The 19,812-nt window shown below is 37.7% G+C and overlaps 1 protein-coding gene across 4 annotated transcripts in view; it reads left to right on the top strand.

Annotated features, from left to right (window-relative positions):
• CNTN4 (contactin 4) overlaps positions 1–19,812 on the top strand; it is a 913,259-nt gene that overhangs the window by 765,661 nt on the left and 127,786 nt on the right. For all 4 annotated transcript variants that reach the window (XM_078075924.1, XM_078075918.1, XM_078075913.1 and 1 more), the window contains one exon: positions 14,011–14,161. In XM_078075924.1, the coding sequence (XP_077932050.1) occupies positions 14,011–14,161 (151 nt within the window). The remainder of the gene's footprint in view (positions 1–14,010; positions 14,162–19,812) is intronic.

Below are 19,812 nucleotides of genomic sequence, written 5' to 3'. Positions count from 1 at the left end.
AAAAAAATTTAAGTCACTAAACTAACATGTGTTTTGCTAAGCATGTTGTTCAATCCCGCCCCCAAGAAGGGGTAAAGAAATCTTTAGACCAAAGATACTGCTCAAGAAGAAAATAATGCATTCTACAAGCAATACAAGGAAACCACTTTCTAAATCAGCCCCTGCTGATGCTTACAGTGGGTAACACAGTTCCCTGGGCACCCATTTTTATTCCTCTGTCGACCACTCTTCTAAATTGAGCGGTTTCTGAAATGCTGTGGAGTCTTGCTATCGTGCTGATTTGGTACAAACTTCAGCTCAGAAGGAAGACGAGTTGACTTGATTTGGAGAGGTTCCTCTGAACATCTGGCAGAGTGCATCTTGTTCTTGTGCATCTTGTTCTTCCGCATCTGAACTTTCCAGAGTACACAGAAATGGTCTGCCTCTCCAGCTTCCTCTTTCACCCTATGACCCTTTTTCCCCTGCTCTTCAGCTCTATTGACCTTTTTGTTCTGCATATTCACCATTCACCATCCTCTCTTCCTCTAGGGGCCACTAGAACATACTGTTCCTTCTTCTTGGAATGCTTTTCCTTCCCTTCTTCATTTCATCAGCTCCTTCTCTTTCTCCATCTCCAGGTTCCATCGCTGCTTCCTCAGGAAGTCACACCTGGCCCCATGCCTCAATCAACTTCACCTCTTAAAGATTTTTATATTGCCTTTTAATTATCCTTTATAACAGATGCCGGAGTTGTGTTTTACATTTGTTGATGTGATTTTTCTGTTCTTTTTTTTCTCCCATTGCACCTTAACTTCCCATGATGTCAAGGACCATATTTGCTTTAACTCATCATTTTAGTCTCAGGACTTAATACAATAGTGAAACACATAATACGCACTCAATAAATATTGAATGAGTGTAGGAATGAGTGAATGTGTTAAGTGATGGAAGAGTTAAGAGACTTTTTAAAAACGAATTATTTGCAGCACCTAGTGGGTCAGTGGGTTAAGCATCCAACTCTTGATTTCGGCTTAGGTCGTGATCTTGGAGTCGTGGGCTGGAGCCCCAAGTCCGGCTCTGTGTTCAGCAGGGAGTCTGCTTGAGATTCTCTCTCTTGCTCTCCCTCTGCCCCTCTCCCCGCTCTTGCACTCTCTGTCTCTCTAAAATAAATAAATATTTTTTCAAAATAAAAAACAAATTATGAGTTAAGTAAATCATTGAAAGTATAATTTAAGTGAATTGACAAACCTACGGTCATAAAAAATAAAAAACGTCTAGGCTATCAATTTGCTTGTGTCATATAAAAAAATCTTCACTCTGAATTCAGAATTTATCTAAAGTACCTAAGCAGTAGTTCTTAGGGAGAGCATAATAAAAAGATTATGAATAAGAGAAAAGCAGCACACAAAGGGAGCTGATTCCATAAATCCAATGATTTTCCCAGTTTAGAGTCTTGGCTTTTTCTTCTGCAAGGCACTTTTTGATGCCTAGCATGTAGAGCTTCTTCCCTGTGCAAATTAAAAAAGGAAGGGGAAGCTTCTATGTTCTTCTCACCAAGTTCTTTAGCTTGAACCAACATCCCAAAAAAGACAAGACTATGTGAGAGTTTATGGCCCTACAGCCTATTTCAAAGAGGCAGAAGAACATTCTGTGCTCCTAGAATAATCATCACCCTGGCTTGGCCCTACTGTAAGCATGACCTTTTTGAAAGCCTAAGCACATACCTCTCACACTGTAAGTGTTGGGAACAATAATTCCAACTTTCTCTGGGACAAGTACAATGGTTTCACCCTGTCCAGGTTGGATCTGATTATTGGTTATTGTAACTGACTCTTTTGGAGCACAGTTCAGCTTGGTAGATTACTTAAGATTTTCTGCAAAAAGAAGTGTGTTCTCTACTAAACAGTATGTCAACTAGTTATAAGAAGAGCTAAAACTGAGGATGAATAGCCTAATGAATGAATCACATTGTCCTAAAACCCTCTAGGTGAGTGCTTGCCAATTTACAGCTCTGGGAACCCCATTATAATTTTAAAGGATTCTTAAAAAAAGAAAAAAAGATTCAGTAGGTCCCTTTGTTAAAATAAGAAAATTTGATAGTAACAAATAACTGTAAATCATGGATATGATTATGGGGTAATGAGAGAGAATATCTAAAGTCCCAAAAGCAGAGCTAGAAGTGAGAAAGGCTATCAAATGATTTTTATCTAGGGCATCTACCCACAGCTGAAAATAACAGAGTGTATATGAGATGTGTGTAGATGTATGTATATACTCATACTTGCAGATAAAATGTAACAGCCTAAAACAACTCCTCCCACCCCTCCAGGAAAGGGACCCTTTTCCGGACCCTGTCCCCTCCCCCTACCTGGGGTTCAAGACCTGTGAGCTGGGAATCATTGCTCCGTCTTTTACAGAGTTTTATTTCAAATCATTTCCGACTGGAACTAATTCCAAATGAATTCTTGATCTGAGTCCTTTCTTAAGTGCCCTGAGGTCAGCAAGCCAGAGCAATGAAGATAAGAGGAAAATGCCTGAGAAATTATTTAACCATTCTGATTTCAACCACGTTGAATATGAGAACAATATGGCATGTCAGTAAATGATACAGGACAAACAGTGGTAAAAATAGTAAGGCTTCCAGGAATTCAGGAAAGAGAGTTTGGCTAATGGACTGGGCTGGTCAGCTGAGACTTGAACAGTGATTTATATTTGGACAGACAGAAAAAAGGACCAGGAATATTCCAGATCAGAGTGAAATGGCCTTAACAAAGGCTCAAAGTTATAAAACATTTGGACAGTTTCTTGCACATAGAAAATCCTGAATGTTTTAAAATTTTTAATTCAAATATATAAAGTGTATGGGCAAAGTTTAAAATAGATTGGAAAAAATTAATTGAGAACCAATTTTAGAGAATCTTAAATAACAGGCTTAGAAGTTCCTTCTTTAATGTCCCATTTCACTTCCAAAAAAATCATATTAATATACTCTAAGTGAATTGAAGGACAGTTAAGTGTTGAACAAGTAAATCCCTGGAGTTCATTTTAAGTGAATGAGGGAGAAGACATTTCACTATTTAAAAATACACATAAATTAATATTGGTTCACTTGGGTAAGCTATGATTGTATTCTGCAAGTCACTTTGTTTCTTGAAGAATAGTAATAGTTTGACTCTTTGGGGTCAAATAATTGATTTGTTTTTACCTTTCTTAGAATCATGGTGAATTTGAATTGAATAAAGAAACACAATGAAAACAAGATACTTTATTATCAGGAAGGAAAAAATAATGTTGCTTCCAACTATTGATCAAATACCAGGATCCCCCAATGCTAGAGAGGAGATTCCCTTTCATGCTAGGTAATAACCCTAGAGTCATGAATAAGAGATGGTTAGGAAGCATATATTTAAGAGGCTTTTCCCTTGGTCTTGTTTTATGTGTTCTGTCTGAGTATTTAATGTGTATGTAACATATCTATATTTAATGGATTGAAACTGCTAAATAATTAACCTAGGTGCTGGGTGATTTACTCACTGGATGGGAGAATAACATAGACTTTTACCTTGAGGTCAGTCTATTAGAGTAGGCCTGGTTTTGAGTATATCAAATAGAAATATCCTTGTTTGTGACTGACCTATCACCACTGATAGATGCCTCAAGGCATCTGTTCCCATACTTTTTCTCCTGTATTAACCCACGTCGTGGAAGAGGTCGAGTGTGTGATGTACTCCTATGGACATCCCTAGGGTGCTGTACAATTCCCTGGGTGATACCATCATTCCATCCTTCTTTCCCACTCATGAAGGTGTGTTGGATTTAGGGTGAATAAAGTCTGATAATCATGGGGAACTTGGATCCTCTATAAAACCTAACTTTAAAAAAAAACTAAGTTAAGTATCTTGTTGGTAAAAATTTAAATTTTCTACTGCAGCATTTCTACTCATGTTTAGTATTGTTGTCCACTTAGATGATCATATTGGTGACGGGGGACTGCTGGTTGAATCACCAACCTTGAGATTTTTCTGTGATGCTCCAATTAGAATGCTTATGCTGTATATGTAATCATGGGGTAAGGACAGAGCACAACTAAGGTCCCAAAAGCAGAAGCAGGGATTGAGGTACCTCTGAGCTGCTATAGGAATGTTCTCTAGGGAAAAGCCTATAAAAGAAAGCAAGATAGGGAAGGGGCGAGTGGGGAGCGGAGCAAGGTCATGGTCTAGCCTGTATCTCACCCTAGAGAGGGATATCTGGATCATAAACTGCATCCCAGGGTTGTTCCCACCTGAAGCAAGGAGCATAGCCTTTTCTATAGTCTCTGTTTATCAGTCCATCGTGGGGCTGCCCCTTAGGTGGCAGTGGCAGTGGCAGTAGGGGTCGGGGTGGTGATGTGAGTACAGATGGAGCAAGACCTCCCAATTTCCCAGGGAAGGGGGCAGCTGGAGGCAGTAAGCAGCCAACACTCAGAGCAGGTAGGGCCAGAAAAAAGAATCTGTGTGAGGGTGCCAACAGCATTCTCTACAGAGGACAAGTGATTATACCAGACCAAGCAAGGTACTTTGTTATTTTGTCCAATTTACCTGGATCATAATGGGGAGTATGACTAGTTTACTAGAGTATCTTTGATTTTGAAATGGGATGAACTATCTTGAAGAGCAAGTAGGTCTTTTGACTATGACCTGACTTTACCAGGACTGTATCATGGAACAGAAATAGTTTCTGCCCTGAGGAGTTTCTGTCTGATGCTTCCGTATTGTGAGGATTCTCCTGGCCCGTGTGGTAGAGGACATCTGACCCTGGAAGGACGCTCAAATACCATTAAGGAGCTGATAGTCCAATTAAAGTGAGGTGCAGTCTTGAGCAATTATTTGGTTAATTTGGCATTTATCCAGATGATTGGCTCTCAAATGAGGAAAACATTCAGGCTAAGCTAAAAGTTATTTCACAGGGGTTTTCACAAGTGCTCATCTGCATCTGAGTCTGATTTCTCAGCTGCCTCGTTGAGCCAGATTACAAAATAATCAAACGTGCTAAGTGTGATCAGCATCCAGTGAGAGGACAAGGGCCTTTCTTACCCAAATGTAGTCATCTAGGCAGCAGCTTTACTAAAATTGACCTGAAACAGGAAAGCTGCATGCTTGGATCTCAAATTACAATTTCGTATTTTTAACGAGTCACTAAGCCTTTCTTTATTGGTAAAATGAGTATGCTATTTTTCAGCTTACTGCCAAAACTAAGAGATCCCATGTGAAAGCTTTTTTAAAGCCTGGAAGTATTTGTAGCAATATCAGAAGTGTTTTGTTGTTGTTAACTAGTATCCATACCGAAATCTTGTAGAGAGCCTCCATATTACCGGCAAACCCCATTTCTGTGATTCTCAAATTTTGCTGATGACAATCATCTGGGGAGGTTTTTAATATCCTGATGCTCTACCATCCTCCATATCAACTAATTCAATCTCTGGACATGGGACCCAAGTGTGATTCCAGTGAACAGCAGTTTGGGAACTACTGCTCTAATTGATCAGATCAGAAGGCCATTACTTTTTCAGAGGTATTCTCAGACTTTACCACACACCAGAATCACCTGAAGGACTTGTTCAGACACAGATTGCTGAGTCCTACCCCCAGAATTTCTGCTATAGTAGCTGGGGTGGGGCCTGGGAAGCTGAATTTCAAACAAGTTCCTGGGCGATGCTGTTGCCACTGGTCATACTTTTGAGAACCACTATCCTGAAACAGGAAATTTATCCCAGGTTGCATGTGAGTGTGTCTGTGTGTATTTAAGTTGAATACAATCTACCTAGCAAATCTTCTGATTTGGATCAAGACTCTGAATCTGAAGTCAGTCAGTAGAGCATGCGACTCTTGATCTCAGGGTTGTAAGTTCAGGCCCTTTGTTGGGCATAGAGTTTACTTTAAAAAGCCAACTGAAGGGAGACTTTGAAATCTGAGGGGTAAATACTATGACAATTCATTATTATGAGTTCACCCAAGAAAATGTCTTCACTGAGCTAGAATTTAAAATGTAACTCAGGAATGCAGCCCAAGGTATAACTGAGCAGTGATATCATATATTATCCTAATGCCAAAATCTCTCAGTCTTCTGTAAAACTGCTGTGAAGCATTATTCATTCACAAGTCCACAGTTCTTTGTTTTTTGGGGTTTTTTTAGGGGGCAGAGAGGAGGGGCAGAGGGAGAGGGAGGATCTTATGCAGGCTCCACACCCAGTGTGGAGCCCGATGTGAGGCCTGAGATCATGACTTGAGCTGAAATCTAGAGCTGGTTGAGGCACACCTGGGTGGCTCAGTCAGTCAAGCGTCTGCCTTCAGCTCAGGTCATGATCCCAGGGTTCTGGGATTGAGCCCCACATTGAGTCCCGCATTGGGCTCCCTGCTCAGCGAGGAGTCTGCTTTTCTCTCTCCCTCTCCCACTGCCCCTTCTGCCACTTGTACGCTCTCTCAGGCTCTCTCACTCTCTCTCTCAAATAAATAAAAAAATCTTAAAAAAACAAAAAACAAAAAAAACGAGTTGGTCTCGTAACCTACTGAGCCACCCAGGCACCCCCAGAAGTCCACAGTTCTTTACCTAAATAGATATCCAATAAATTCTCTTACATTGTAGAACCAGGAAGAAAGTTTGAATCTCTTAGCAAAATTACATTTTCCTTTTACCCACCAGTGAGAAATAATGCTCTTCTTCTTCCTTCTGCCTACCATATTGACATGTCTGCTTTGGCTTCCAAAAGTTCACTCTATTGTACCAAGTCTAGTAAGATTGTTTCTTACCCTTCCATATTTGACTTTAGCCATATTCTAAATGCATTTGTTACTTTTTATCTTTTACGATTATCTACACAAGTCTTTCTGAATTAGTGAATCAATAAATAAATGAAATAAAGTAATTATTTTTTTCCCCTCTACCACCTTCTAGCAACAAATAGATTCTATTTTGGTAGTTCAGAACATATTAGAATTGGTGTTCAAGAGGATTTAACAGTGATTTTCTAACTTTTATGCATGTATAGATTACTTAGGGACCTTGTTAAATTTAGATTCTGATTTCAAGTCCTGGATAGAGCCTGAAATTCTGCATTTCTAACAAGCTCCCAGGTGATCACCAATGCTTCTGCTCTGGGAATCACATTTTCAGTGGCAAAAATTAAAAAATTGTAAATTTTCAGGTCCCTCTCCTGGTGGGTAGAGTTTAGGATGTATATATACACTTAATAAGCTCGTCTAGGTGATTCCTACAGTCAGTGCACTTTAGGTGCCACAGGTCTGGAATCTGCTTTGTAAATCCCTTTGGTACCCAATCTTAAGCTATCAGAGCAGAGTAGCTTTCTAACTTACAAAAGCTGGTGGTAGTTGGAAAGCAGAATAATGACTAGGCTGTTCTCTTTTTATCATCACTGTACATACAGTTAATCCATGTTTCCATTGTTGAACCCAGTATTGACAGAAGCTCTGTCAATCATGTGAGACGATTTCTACCAGAAATAAAACATTTGCACAAGCAACATTCCAGCTTTTTTTTTTTTCAACATCAGCAGACAGTGGTTCTTCTAGGTTCCTGAAGGAATTAATTTTATACCTAATGTAAGGCAGGTTGCTTTTAATGAAGCCTTTTGAATGTGGTTGAAAGTGAGCATTGCACAAAGGCAAAATCTGTGTTCTCTTTCCATGCTAAAACCCCTTCAGTAAGGAATTTTGGAGGGAACATGATAAGCAAGAAATCAGTCACTGCTGGATAACATAAACATTGCTTATCCACACTGAAGGTTTCTCTTGAGCCTGCATGTCTAGGGCAGGGCATGTATGACTGAAGCTCTTAAGACTACTGTGATATCTTGACTCACAGAGTCTTAAGGAACAAAATAAAACAATCAAAGGAAATGCAAGGGTGTCAAAATTCTTATCTTCCCAGCCTTGGGTTGGTTGTTTGAGAGTGCCTGGGTAGGAAAGAGGAGACCATGGTACTGCTTCATAGAAAGGCTCAAAACTGGAGAAAGCTGAACTCCCAGGGCCCACATGACCTGTTACCATCCCTTAAGAGTGTGTTTGGGGGAAGTGGGGAAAGGAAGTTATTTGCTGGAGCTACCTCCTACTTATAGTAGCTGAGTCTATCCTTCTCAGCTCAGTATTCATTGACTTCTTTTTGGTAACTTGAAATTGGCCATGATGGAAATATTTACACCATAGAAATTGGGGAGCACTAAAAGTTAAGTTCTTTGATGTTTTGTTTTGAGAGTCATTCCTTAATCTGCCATCACACCAGATGGTTTCAGAGTAGTTTAAGAGTATAAACAGCCCAGATTGTTTTTCTTGGGTAATTCTACTTCATTATACTAAGGCCCAACTCCAGAAAAAATGGAGTATCCTGTATACAGGCCAGGAAGTCCCAGAAGCCATCTACAACCCCACTTGGAGGAAAGAAAGGGATGTGGTATCCAGGCAAAGCATCAGGAGAGGAGAATTTTCTGTTTTGAAATGAATTCTGAGTTCTCTTCTACAACATATGTTTATTCAACAAATACTGATTAAACATCTACTTTGTGCCAAACACTGGGCTCGGTAAGGGATATATAGATCCATAATACATAGCTTCTGCCTTCAAGGCACTGATGATATAATGATCGCTAATAACAAATGCTACCATGTCTTAACCACTGAAATTCTAGGATTCTCTCTGCCACGTTCTAATGACTCTCTTTTGTTCATTCAACAAACATTTCTACCTCTTAACAAAGTTACAATCAAATAAGGCATTACAATACTATACACTACTCGTCTAACCAAAGACATGGATCTGTATGAGAGTCTAGGACATTGTGCCAAATGTAATAAAATATTACTAATTTGAACTGATACAAGGAGGTCAAAGTGATTACAGATATTTAAAAATGCATACTGTCTTAAATAGGGTAGCTCAAAGGTGGTTAACAAGGGTTTAGCAGCTGAAGCTCTTAAAACATGTAAGAATGATTTTTAGTCAACATGTTAATTACTAGATAAAATATATTGTTCTAAAATGGCTTTAAAATGTTTCTCTTGGAATAAGAAAAAAATTTTCCACCCAAGTCTCCACAATTAATTTTTGGCTTTTCAAACCTTTTTTAAAAAGAAAAAGGCTAAGCCTGATCATACTTGTTGGCAGAGAAAGTGTTGAGAGATCTTGAAATGGTTCCTGTGCTCAAAAATATTTGTCAGTTACCATAGTGCCTGAAATGCCAACATTAAGGAACTATTTTCATCTATATCTGAATGGATGAGATACCACTACTCAGCAAAAAAAAAAAAAAAAAGAACTAACTGTTGACACACAAAACTTGGATGGATCTCAAGAGCATTAAGCTGAGTAAAAAAATATCTCAAAAGGTCACATACTAAGCAATTCTGTATATAAAATGTTCTCTCAAAATGACAAAACTATAGAGATGGAGAATAGATTAGTGGTTTCTAGGCATTAGGGAGAATTTGGCAGGAGGGAGCTGGATGTGGCTTTAAAAGGGTTGCAAAAGAGAAATCTTTGTGATGATGGAATACTTCCGTTCTTGATTTCAGCAGTAGTTATTCAAGTCTGCATATGTGATAAAATAACATAGAACTAAAGACACACATTGTACTAATGATCACTTTCCTTATTTTGATATTGTATCATGCTCAGGGAGGGTATAATCACTGGGAGAAACTAAGTGAAATAAATATACAGGACCTCTCTATCTTTGTAACCGTACATCTATAATTATTTCAAAATAAAAAAAAAATTGTTTAAACCAAGATGAATTGATTTGGCTCTAAAAAGCGCTCTTATATTTCAGCATAAAGTCCCCTAATAATGGTGGTGGTGGTAGTGGAGATAGCAGAGAGGAGGAGTAGGTATGAAGCAAATATTGGGCTAAGTACTTAATATACAATACATGTATTATTTCATCTGTTCTTCGAAACAACCTTGTGACTATAAATATTATTACTTTTGTTTTACAATAACCTTCCCAAAGGAGCGGGAACTATCGTGGTAGAAGGAGACCCGGGTAAGCAGGGCATTTAATGAATTGGATCGAAACAAGCAGGGCACAGGTATGAGGAACTTAGAAGGGACACATTGTCCTGGTAGTAGAATAGAAAAATCTTACTTCAGAGTTTTGTTGTGAATATCATCCCTGGTTAGAGAGGGCTGATTTTGAATCCACCATTCTGAAATGATGGACCTAGAAAGAAGATTCCCACTGTAACCAGCCTTCTAGTTATCTACCCAGCAAGCCAGAAAAACCTCGGGGTTTTAAACTCAGATACCAGCGTTATCTCTGCAGTGGTGAAAACGTGAATGAACGCATTAACTCTAGGTTTATTTTTATAGAATGATGAGCTAATAGTTAAAGATAATAGATAAAGTTTAAAATAATCTGGACTTCTGAACTTCTAAAAGGGCCAAACTGAATAGTCCCCATCCACTGGCAATGTTGCCAGTGATGTTTCTACAGACCAAGTGCAATCGAACTGCATGCAGAATTATCCTTTCCTCTTCAATAATAAAAATCACACTCGTACATTTCCCAAATGTGACTCCCTCTGCACATCTAGTCAAGGAGTTATCATCCTTGCTCTCTCTCTTGAGAAATGACGCTAAGTCACAAAACTTTTGTTTTCAAGGGTTCTGTTAGCCACTTTAAATACCCTTGACACGTGACCAAGAGTCATTTAATTCAGTAAAACCAAACAGTTGAGAATTACAGAGAGAGCTTCTTTTAGCCAGATGCTTCTCATAGATCATGTAATGTTAATGGATTAAAGATCATTGATATGTAATAAAAAGTTGCATTTTCCAAATGGAAGAGGTCTTATAACATGACTCATTCCAACACTGAGAGAGCAGTGCCCTCTAGTAGTTGATGTAAGAAATATTATCCTCTAAGTGCATTAGATTTAGCAAATGAGGATCCCCCAGTATCTGAGCGACTCTCAGACTCAAGTGGGTAATTTGACAATTGGTTTTACCTTTTCTGAGCTATTAAGAACCTACTGAAGTTTCACCTTCAATGTGTACTAAATTTTTAAGTGCCAGCAAAGGTTGGGTTCTAATAGTGCTCTCCTGGGGACCTTACCAATAACTTTTAAAACCTACTTTCTCTGTGAATGTCAAATTTAACAGGCTCCTTTCACTTAAATACAAGGTACAGACCAGAAAAAAACTCCATTCCATACACTTAAGGGCATCTTAGGTACAACAGATGGTTACAAAATGGCAGAATGTTAAGAAAACCATTAATGGGTCAAGTATTCACAAACTGATGAAGGTTTGACAATTTTGTCCTAGAAAGCACTGCAGCTTAATGTGGAAGCTGATAGATTTGCAGGGTTAAATAACAAAAGAAGTAAATTCAGCAAATTAAGTAAACAAAGGGAAAAGATTTGAATTTATAATTCCATTTTTATTAGTGAAAGATATTCAAAACCACTCTTATCGCTAGGATACCCACAGATAATATGCACATAAACAGTATAGTAAAAATGCTTCTGAAACTGGAAGGTGTGTTTTCTGTCTTCTGTGTGGCTGATATCATGCTATTTCAAATCTCGTAAAAGCAATATATAGTTTTTTGACAAATACACCCATGTGTTGTGCACAGTTTGATTTATGTAAACTCATTTCAAATGCAATTGCCGAATTCCTCCTGAACAGATGAAAAATGTCTGCCTAAAGTGATAAAAATGTGTGTGTAGAAAGATACAGTTTTAAGAAGGGATTTTTTTTTTTTTAAAGATTTTTTATTTATTTATTTGAGAGAGAGAGAACGAGAGACAGAGCATGAGAGGGAGGAGGGTCAGAGGGAGAAGCAGACTCCCCGCCGAGCAGGGAGCCCGATGCGGGACTCGATCCCGGGACTCCAGGATCATGACCTGAGCCGAAGGCAGTCGCTTAACCAACTGAGCCACCCAGGCGCCCCAAGAAGGGATTTTTATATGATACAGATTTGTAACTATTTCACAAAATACTCTTTTAAAAACTTATAGAAATTTGATTTTTTTTTACATTAATATGTCAATTTTCAGGTGTTTACCTAAGATGAGAATGAGTCTGTTGTGCTACAGAAACCTTTCTGTTTTGCATATTAACATGTATGGGAGTGGTAAACGGGGGAATGACACCAGTAGAACATAAATGCTGGCTTTGTTCATGTATTTCACACATGGCAGCAATCAAACACAGAGCCCACTAACTCAGATCACCACAGTATCTGAGGCAAAACTATGTTGCCCACCATTCCCCTCACCTACATTCTTCCTCTTGGCTTAGTTTGACCATGTAACGTGGCAGTGCTGATAGCATGGTTCTCTTGAGTCTTTCTGCAGATTTTACTTTGTTTCAAAGTCTTCTCTGTTTTACTTGTTTGCTTGAGTTTAGCAGTCTCAACTCTTCCTTCTGTCTTTCGTCAAGCTGTCTTCACACACACACATACATACAACTCACACACACACGTCCTGTATTTTTTGTAGTATTTATTAGGAATTTCACTTGTGTTTTTAATCATGCTAATATATTTATTCAAGGGGTGATCGGGTGCTTTTTTTTTTAGTGTGGTGTTACATAAATATTGAGTAGGTCTGTCCTGACCCTATCTTTCTCATAATCCTATAATTTTTATTACGTGATTTTGCAGATCATACTAGGAATACATTTATCTCATTACAGCAGAAACATCTGTAACAACTTGCATGTTACTTATTAATTGCATTTATCATTATAGAATTATGCTCTGAACTGTAGACTCCCCTCACGAATCCAAGGCACACAGATCAAGATATCAATTGCCTACTAAACTACTTAATTTCACCTTCACATAGTAAAACCAGCTCCAGTCATACATTGCATCACCCCTTTAAAAAGTAACCTTCCCACTTTTATTTCTTTCTAGACAATTACTGAAAATATTTCCACAACAAAAGTACTTAATAAAAATTTAACCTGCTTTCACTGAAGCTTATTTTTATTTTTTTATATCACTAGTACCTGGTTTGGTGGCAATTAAGAAATTGACTCCCATTCTCCCTACCCACATACATACACACTCACTTTCTGTCCTCCTTTAAGTAATTTGTGGTATTTAAATTTCACATTCAATGTGATCTAAAATCTTAAATTCTATTAGGTCAAACTGGGAGTCAGGGATTTTAAATATAGTGAAATTGAGATTCTAAGAGATAAATCCCTACTCAAAAGAGATCCTAGATCACATTAATTTAATTAACTCAGAAGAAAATGAAGATTTTTTTCAGAAAGGCGTCTTTTAAATTCCTTCCAAGAGGATACATATATGTATCTGTTGTTTTAGGAAAGCAATAATTCTTTAACATTATTTTCATTTAACCGCCTGAGTTATAAAATGAATTTTAGAGCACTCATAGTGAGCATGGAATTGAGTTTTCTAAGAGCAAGCCCCAGTTTATCCTGCATGAGCCAAGCACTGCATTAGGCAACAGTAACAGAAAGCTGGACAAAGCCCTGTTTTTAAGGAGAAGCTCAGAGGGTGATGATACAGACATTTCAGCATGTTCTCTCATGGAGACATGCACAGAGTGCTAAGGGACAGAGCAGAGGCAGAAACTGTTATCAAAGAGGAAATGCTTTAACCTACATAATCAGAAAAATGCCTTGTGGATTTTCTTGTTTGTCTTCTTATGCTTCCCTGAAATTTTAAAATTTTTGATTCATTTTAATGTGAAATAATTTTTAATAGTCCCTCAGTAGAGTGATGGAATGTTCTATACCTTGATCTTCATAGTGTGGTATGTCCAATTCATCAGCTGTACACTTGAAACTGGTGCATTTTACCATATATAAATTATACCTCAATTTTTCATAAACCCATCAAAACATACAGTGCTACTCTTTTTACTTTAGAAAAAATTTAACTTCTTCCCTTTGATGCCCAAGGCAACAATAAATGCATTGTAGAAAGAAAAAGGCTAAAGCATGATCTAGTGGGGGTTTTTCTTCCATAATAATTATTTTATTTTCTGTATTCTCTTGCAGCTGTGGGTCCGGATTTTTCGAGAACCCTCTTAAAAAGAGTAACTCTTGTCAAAGTGGGAGGTGAAGTTGTCATTGAGTGTAAGCCAAAAGCTTCTCCTAAACCTGTCTACATCTGGAAGAAAGGAAGGGACATATTAAGAGAAAATGAAAGGTACTATCTTGAGATATTTTTAATAGTTGATTAATCTATAATAATTTGTCTGTTATTAATAGTTCTAGAGGGAGGAATTTACTATCTGCTGTTGGTGGACTACATGTTAATCAAAGACCTGAAGTTTTGGAAGAGGGTGGTAAATTAGCTGGTCTCTATAATCCTTCTTGTTATTAAGATTCTCCAAAACCCTCCCTGCAGAGAGAGATTGCATGATCCATTTGACTGTCAGAGCTGCTCAAAGGTGAGCAGCTAGAAAAACCTTCCTTAATTTTAGCCTAAAATTTATTTGCTGATTCACCCACTTTTCTCCACACTACTTCTTTTTGCTTAAACAAAGAAATCCAGTGTGTCTTTGCTATGACAACTTCTCAAATATTTGGCAATGGCTATTATGTCTCAATAGTTTCTCCTTTTTTTTTTTTTTTTTTTGAGGCTAAATATTGCTAATTCCAAAACTCATTCTGCATATAACATAGTTTTGATTATTTTAGTGACATCCTTTTGAAACAACAGTTTTTTTCTTTCTGACATATAAACTCTTTACTTGTTTATTTCCTTTTATATGTGAATTACATTTAGAATGCATGCTGTTTATACAGTGTAAATATATATATGGGTTGTTTGGGGTTTTAGGTCAAATTGCACCAAATGGCAGGTATCTATAAGACCTTTTCTTGGCTGTCACCCCTATAAAATATCCCCCATCTCTTTCTGTAATCTACTCAATCTGTTGGAAAATGGTAATTATGCATGAGTCTATGTCACAGCATTTACTAGCTGTATACATAATGATTTTAATTGATGCTAAAGGTCAAGTACTCAAAGATGCAATGTGGAAGCCTGTAAAAATGTATCCGTATCTACCCTTTACACCTGTACACCTTTGGATTTGCATATGCAAATTAGATCCTTGCACTGATGATGTTGTCCTTATTAATGATTTTTGCAAACAAACTTGATGCGGTTTATAGATGGTGTATTTATACACATATTAAATTCATAATATATGTCCCTTCCTGATTTCTGTTATATTAAGGAAGCAGTATATTTCACTGAATATTGGCATGGTGTTCAAATTTGGAGCCATACTTGGAGCTTGAGAGCGCAGGTTCTTATTTTGTAGCCTCAGGGTTTATTTCCTATTTTACCTCAGTGTTTCCCAGAAGGTGGTATGTAAGATTACTTTTAATAATTATGTATTTACTTTGTTTATTAAAACACAATTGAAATATAACTAGTATGTACCACATGTAATGCTTAGACTAATGGTACACTATAAATTTTTAATTTAACAATGATATAACAAAAAGTACTTTAAAATAATATAGGTAATAGACATGTCAAAATCCATGAGTGGATGAAGTTAGAGTAACATTACTGTAACGAACAACCTGCAGTGATTTAAAACAACAAGTCTATTTGTAATTCACACTGCATGGCCCTCAGAGGTCTGCAGGTGGCTTTGCTACCCTCAACAGCCAAGGCTGGTAGAGTAGCACCCTCCAGAACATCAGGACTGCAGAAGCGAAAGAGAGTAGCCAAACATGCCACTTAAAGCTTTTGCCCAGAAATGAAACATTTCATTTTCACTCATGTTTCATTGGCCAAAACAAGTCACATGTTTCTTCAAAAGTTCACTCCCGCAAGGAAATACAATCTTAGTATGTGTCTAGAAAAAAAGAAAAAAAAAAAAAAGATAACCTAATATTTTGAACAGTATTAACGACTACTTACCACTGCTATAGCTTAACCATTGTGACATACTGATTAAATTACCTTTGGGAAAGTGGTATATCAATATCAAGAACTCTATCTAGTAAGTGAATTTCATTGATTGTTTCTACCACTTGACTTACCACAAAACTTGTCTCTCTCCAGTTTTCATTCTTTCTCTTACTGATTTGATTAATAGTGTTCACATATTGCTTCAGCATTCATACGGCACTAAAGATGTATTCAAACTGAGGAAACTCCCATCATTATCCAGGTCTTGCTATTTATCACCTCCACCACCAGAGTCACCAGGCATGACCCAAACTATCAGTATTAGCTCTTCCTTCTCCACATGGATGCTGTGTTCTCGCAGCTCTGCTCCTTCTTTCTACCTCACTTAGATTGTATTAAGCAGACTGATCTGGGTAATTTAAATGAGTCCCAAAGCTGGCCAGGTGTAATACAAAGGGGAATGATGGTGTGCCCCTTCCAAGAGAGACACCTGCCTCTCAATTCTAGCATTATTGCTGCCATGTCCATATGGTGCCTCCTATCTTTTCATTCTTCAAGAGAAGCTAGAAATCTGGGCTTTTATTTGAACTCTTTTAATTTTTAAATGTCAGCAACTCATTTTTGTTTTAATTCTAATGTTATTACAACATGGGTCATACACCCATAGACCAAGTTTAGTCTGTGAGTCACTGGATTTTAACTTCTGAGAAAGATATAAACTCAGTTGTACATATCATAATTTCTGAAAAGTGTGAAAAATAGGAAAGATTTTAATATTTTCTCACTGGCAGAGAAGAAATTTTGCCATTTTTCTCCTTTTTTTTCTGGTAAAGGAGAAAGACAATTAAGTGGATAAGTGAGCAAAACAATTCATGAGTGAAAAATTTCAGAACTCCTATTTTAGGAAAAGACTGACATTTTTAGACCAACACAAAAGGCAAACTTCTTTGTGCCCAGTGCTGAGTTATAGTTTCTAATATACTGACTTATTAGCCCTAATTATCTTTTGAGATGTGGAATCTTAAGAATCAAAGAGCAAACCTTTAACCTTTGAGTAAAAAGTTATTAATATCTTAATACTGGTATAAACAGTGTTTGGTGAAACAAAATTTTATGATCAAACACCCCTTTTAAGTAATGTTCTCCCTAGAGTCTATGTTTTGACCTACTTTGCCAAACACAACTTAGTGCATGATCTTTAACTTCTTTTTTAACTAAACAACTGCCTACAAACGAATTTACAATAGAAGTATATGAAGCAAGTTTTTATCTTATTTAATCATTTGGTGATATTGTAGTTATCCAGGTGGATATAGACTGAGAAAGACTGGTTTAATGTTAACATGTAAACTATTTAAAAATATGGTTTGTCATGCCTTTAGAAATTTAAAGCATATTCACGGTAGCCTTCTCTATACAAAGCATCTAAATGAAAGGTTTAATTTTTAACTTTTATAGCTTTGTAATTATGTACATAAAACATTTGTTTTTCTCTTGTGCACGTTTCCAGCCACCAGAGTGTAGGCAATAACAGATATTTAAAATAGGTATGACCTGTCACAAAGCCCAAGTACTTGAGTTGTCAGGAAACACCTATTGTCACCATCAAAGCAGCAAAATTATGTGGATTAAGTGAGCAATTAAGGGTACTAACTGAATAAGAATGATAATTTTGTTTACTTTTAGTTTCTAGATAGAAGGCATTTGAAGCAGATGAGATTGAAGTTGATCTATTAGAAACAAAACATCAAAGTACAAAAGTAGCAGAACCATTGATAAAACCTAGGATCCTAGAATTGTAAGGAGCCTAAAACCATGTTTCAACCAGGATGGGCTCTTTTGGTGTTAAGTGACAGAAACCTAACTCAAGACCGGCTTCAGTACTTTGGCTCACATGTTTGAGAAGGGCAGGGATGGACTGACTGAAGGTGCGGCAAGGCTCAGGAGCTCACGCAGTGGCATCAGGACTCTGTCACCCTCTCTTCGTCTCTCACCAGCCCTGCCTTCTGTGTTGACTCCATCTTCCAATGGGCTCTCCTTTCCTGGCGCTAGGATAGCTATTGGCAGGCCCATGCTGCCTTTTTTTCTAGCTTCTCATAACAATTCCAGAATAGATTTTCCAATAATTGAATAATCCTGCATTGGTCAGTGTTCTCCCCTAAACCAAGTATGTTGTGATGCCCTGTGTAGGAGAACGTGAGTCACCGATTCTCAGAGGGCACATGGGGAAGCTTTACTTCAAACCACATGGACTGAGAAGGGTTTCCCCAAAGAAATTTAAGGTCTTACTACCAGAACAAGAGTAAATGAATGCTCGACAGACAGCAATGCCAAATTCCTACTGTAGTCACAGAGCCCAAGCCCACCTTCCATTCAAGGACAGGAGTTCCCAACAATGGCTAGACCCTTATCCTTCCCTGGCTACATCTAATGATGGAGACCTAACTAACTGTTAGAAGATTTTTTTCTTCATAACCTATATCCTTGTAACTTTCAGTCATTGTGTTTTGTTTCACTTTCTGAAGTTATGCTGACAAATCTGATTTTTCTCCACCCCCCAACCCTTCCCTTTATATAGACTGGCAGCCTATGGTCATGCCCTCTTTCAGTTCTTTTCCAAGCCTAAATGTCCCTGATATTGTTCATATGACATTATTTTCACATCCTCTCACTATCCTGATCATTTATTTCATTGTCTTTCTAAAAGTATGCCACCTAGAATTAAAAGTGGTATTAATAAAGGAAACAAATAGCTTTATATTATCTCTGTAGCAAAGTATGATAATTACTGTTATATGATGTCTCTGAAGAGGAAAAATTATCTTCAGTGAGCTTAGATTAGTAAGGCAGGCAAGTGTATATAATACATCATAGAAAGACCACTCACTCCCAAAAGTTATTTTTAAAAATTATCTTAGTGCTTAAAGGAGTAAGTCTAGTTGACTGGAAAATTCACTTAGAGGAAATAATTTTACTTCTCACCGAAGCTGAAGAAATGAGTGAAATGTTACTCTAGTTAACATTGTGTAAATAAGGACTTCTTAGTCTTACTCATGCTTGAGATTTTTTCTCCCCCCTTTTAGACATTAGGCTAATAGCTTATGTCAAGCTAATTGACAATCACCAATATAGATATGCCACTTAATGTGGCTGGAAAGAATCTCAAACTTACAGCCTGCATGTCACAGGCATGGTTTCAGAACAGCGGCCTGACCCATCTGTCAAACTAGCCAACTCCAATTTTGTTCAATGAACGAAGAATGCATCAGGTACTTGCTATATGCTAGGCCCTCTGCTTGGTGCTAGGGATAGAGAAAAAGAGGAGACATAAACCCAGCCCTCAAGATGCTCATAGACTAGTGCAGGGGCCCGGTAGCAAAATAACATGTTTTTCAGTAATCCTAGGGCATATGTCATAAAGGTGATAGACTGAGAAGGAAAATTGAAAAAATGTAGGCCAACAGTAGATTGTGGAGGCCTTGAGTTTTATGTCTGCAGAGTTTAGACTTGAACTAGAAGACCCTGGAGAGAATTGAAGGATTTTATGCAAGGAGTGCACTGTCATACAAGTTCTATGAAGGGATTGCTCTGCCTGCAACATGGAAAAGAATCAGAGAGGAGCGAGATTGGAGAGGCAGAGAGACCAATTGCAGGCAATAGTCTGGGATGGAAACGAAAAGGATAATGATTTCAGTCTCTTGAGAGTAAAGGAAGGAAGACCAACGGGCTTTTAGAGTATAAAATTTAAAAAGACTTAATGACGTAGTAAGTAGAAATATTGTATAAAGAAAGGGGGGCGGGTAAAAATGACTCCTACGATTCTAACGTAAGCAGCTGCGCCCAGTAGTGCCAATTGCCACAGTAGTGACTACAGAGAGCACAAGTTTGAGAGGAGAAAATAAAGAGATTAGTATTAACATGTT

This window comes from Halichoerus grypus, chromosome 1 (genome assembly GCF_964656455.1).
Source record: "Halichoerus grypus chromosome 1, mHalGry1.hap1.1, whole genome shotgun sequence".
Taxonomy (NCBI): Eukaryota; Metazoa; Chordata; class Mammalia; order Carnivora; family Phocidae; genus Halichoerus; species Halichoerus grypus.
Note: the sequence above shows the minus strand (reverse complement) of the source record. Positions and strands in the feature narration are given on the sequence as shown.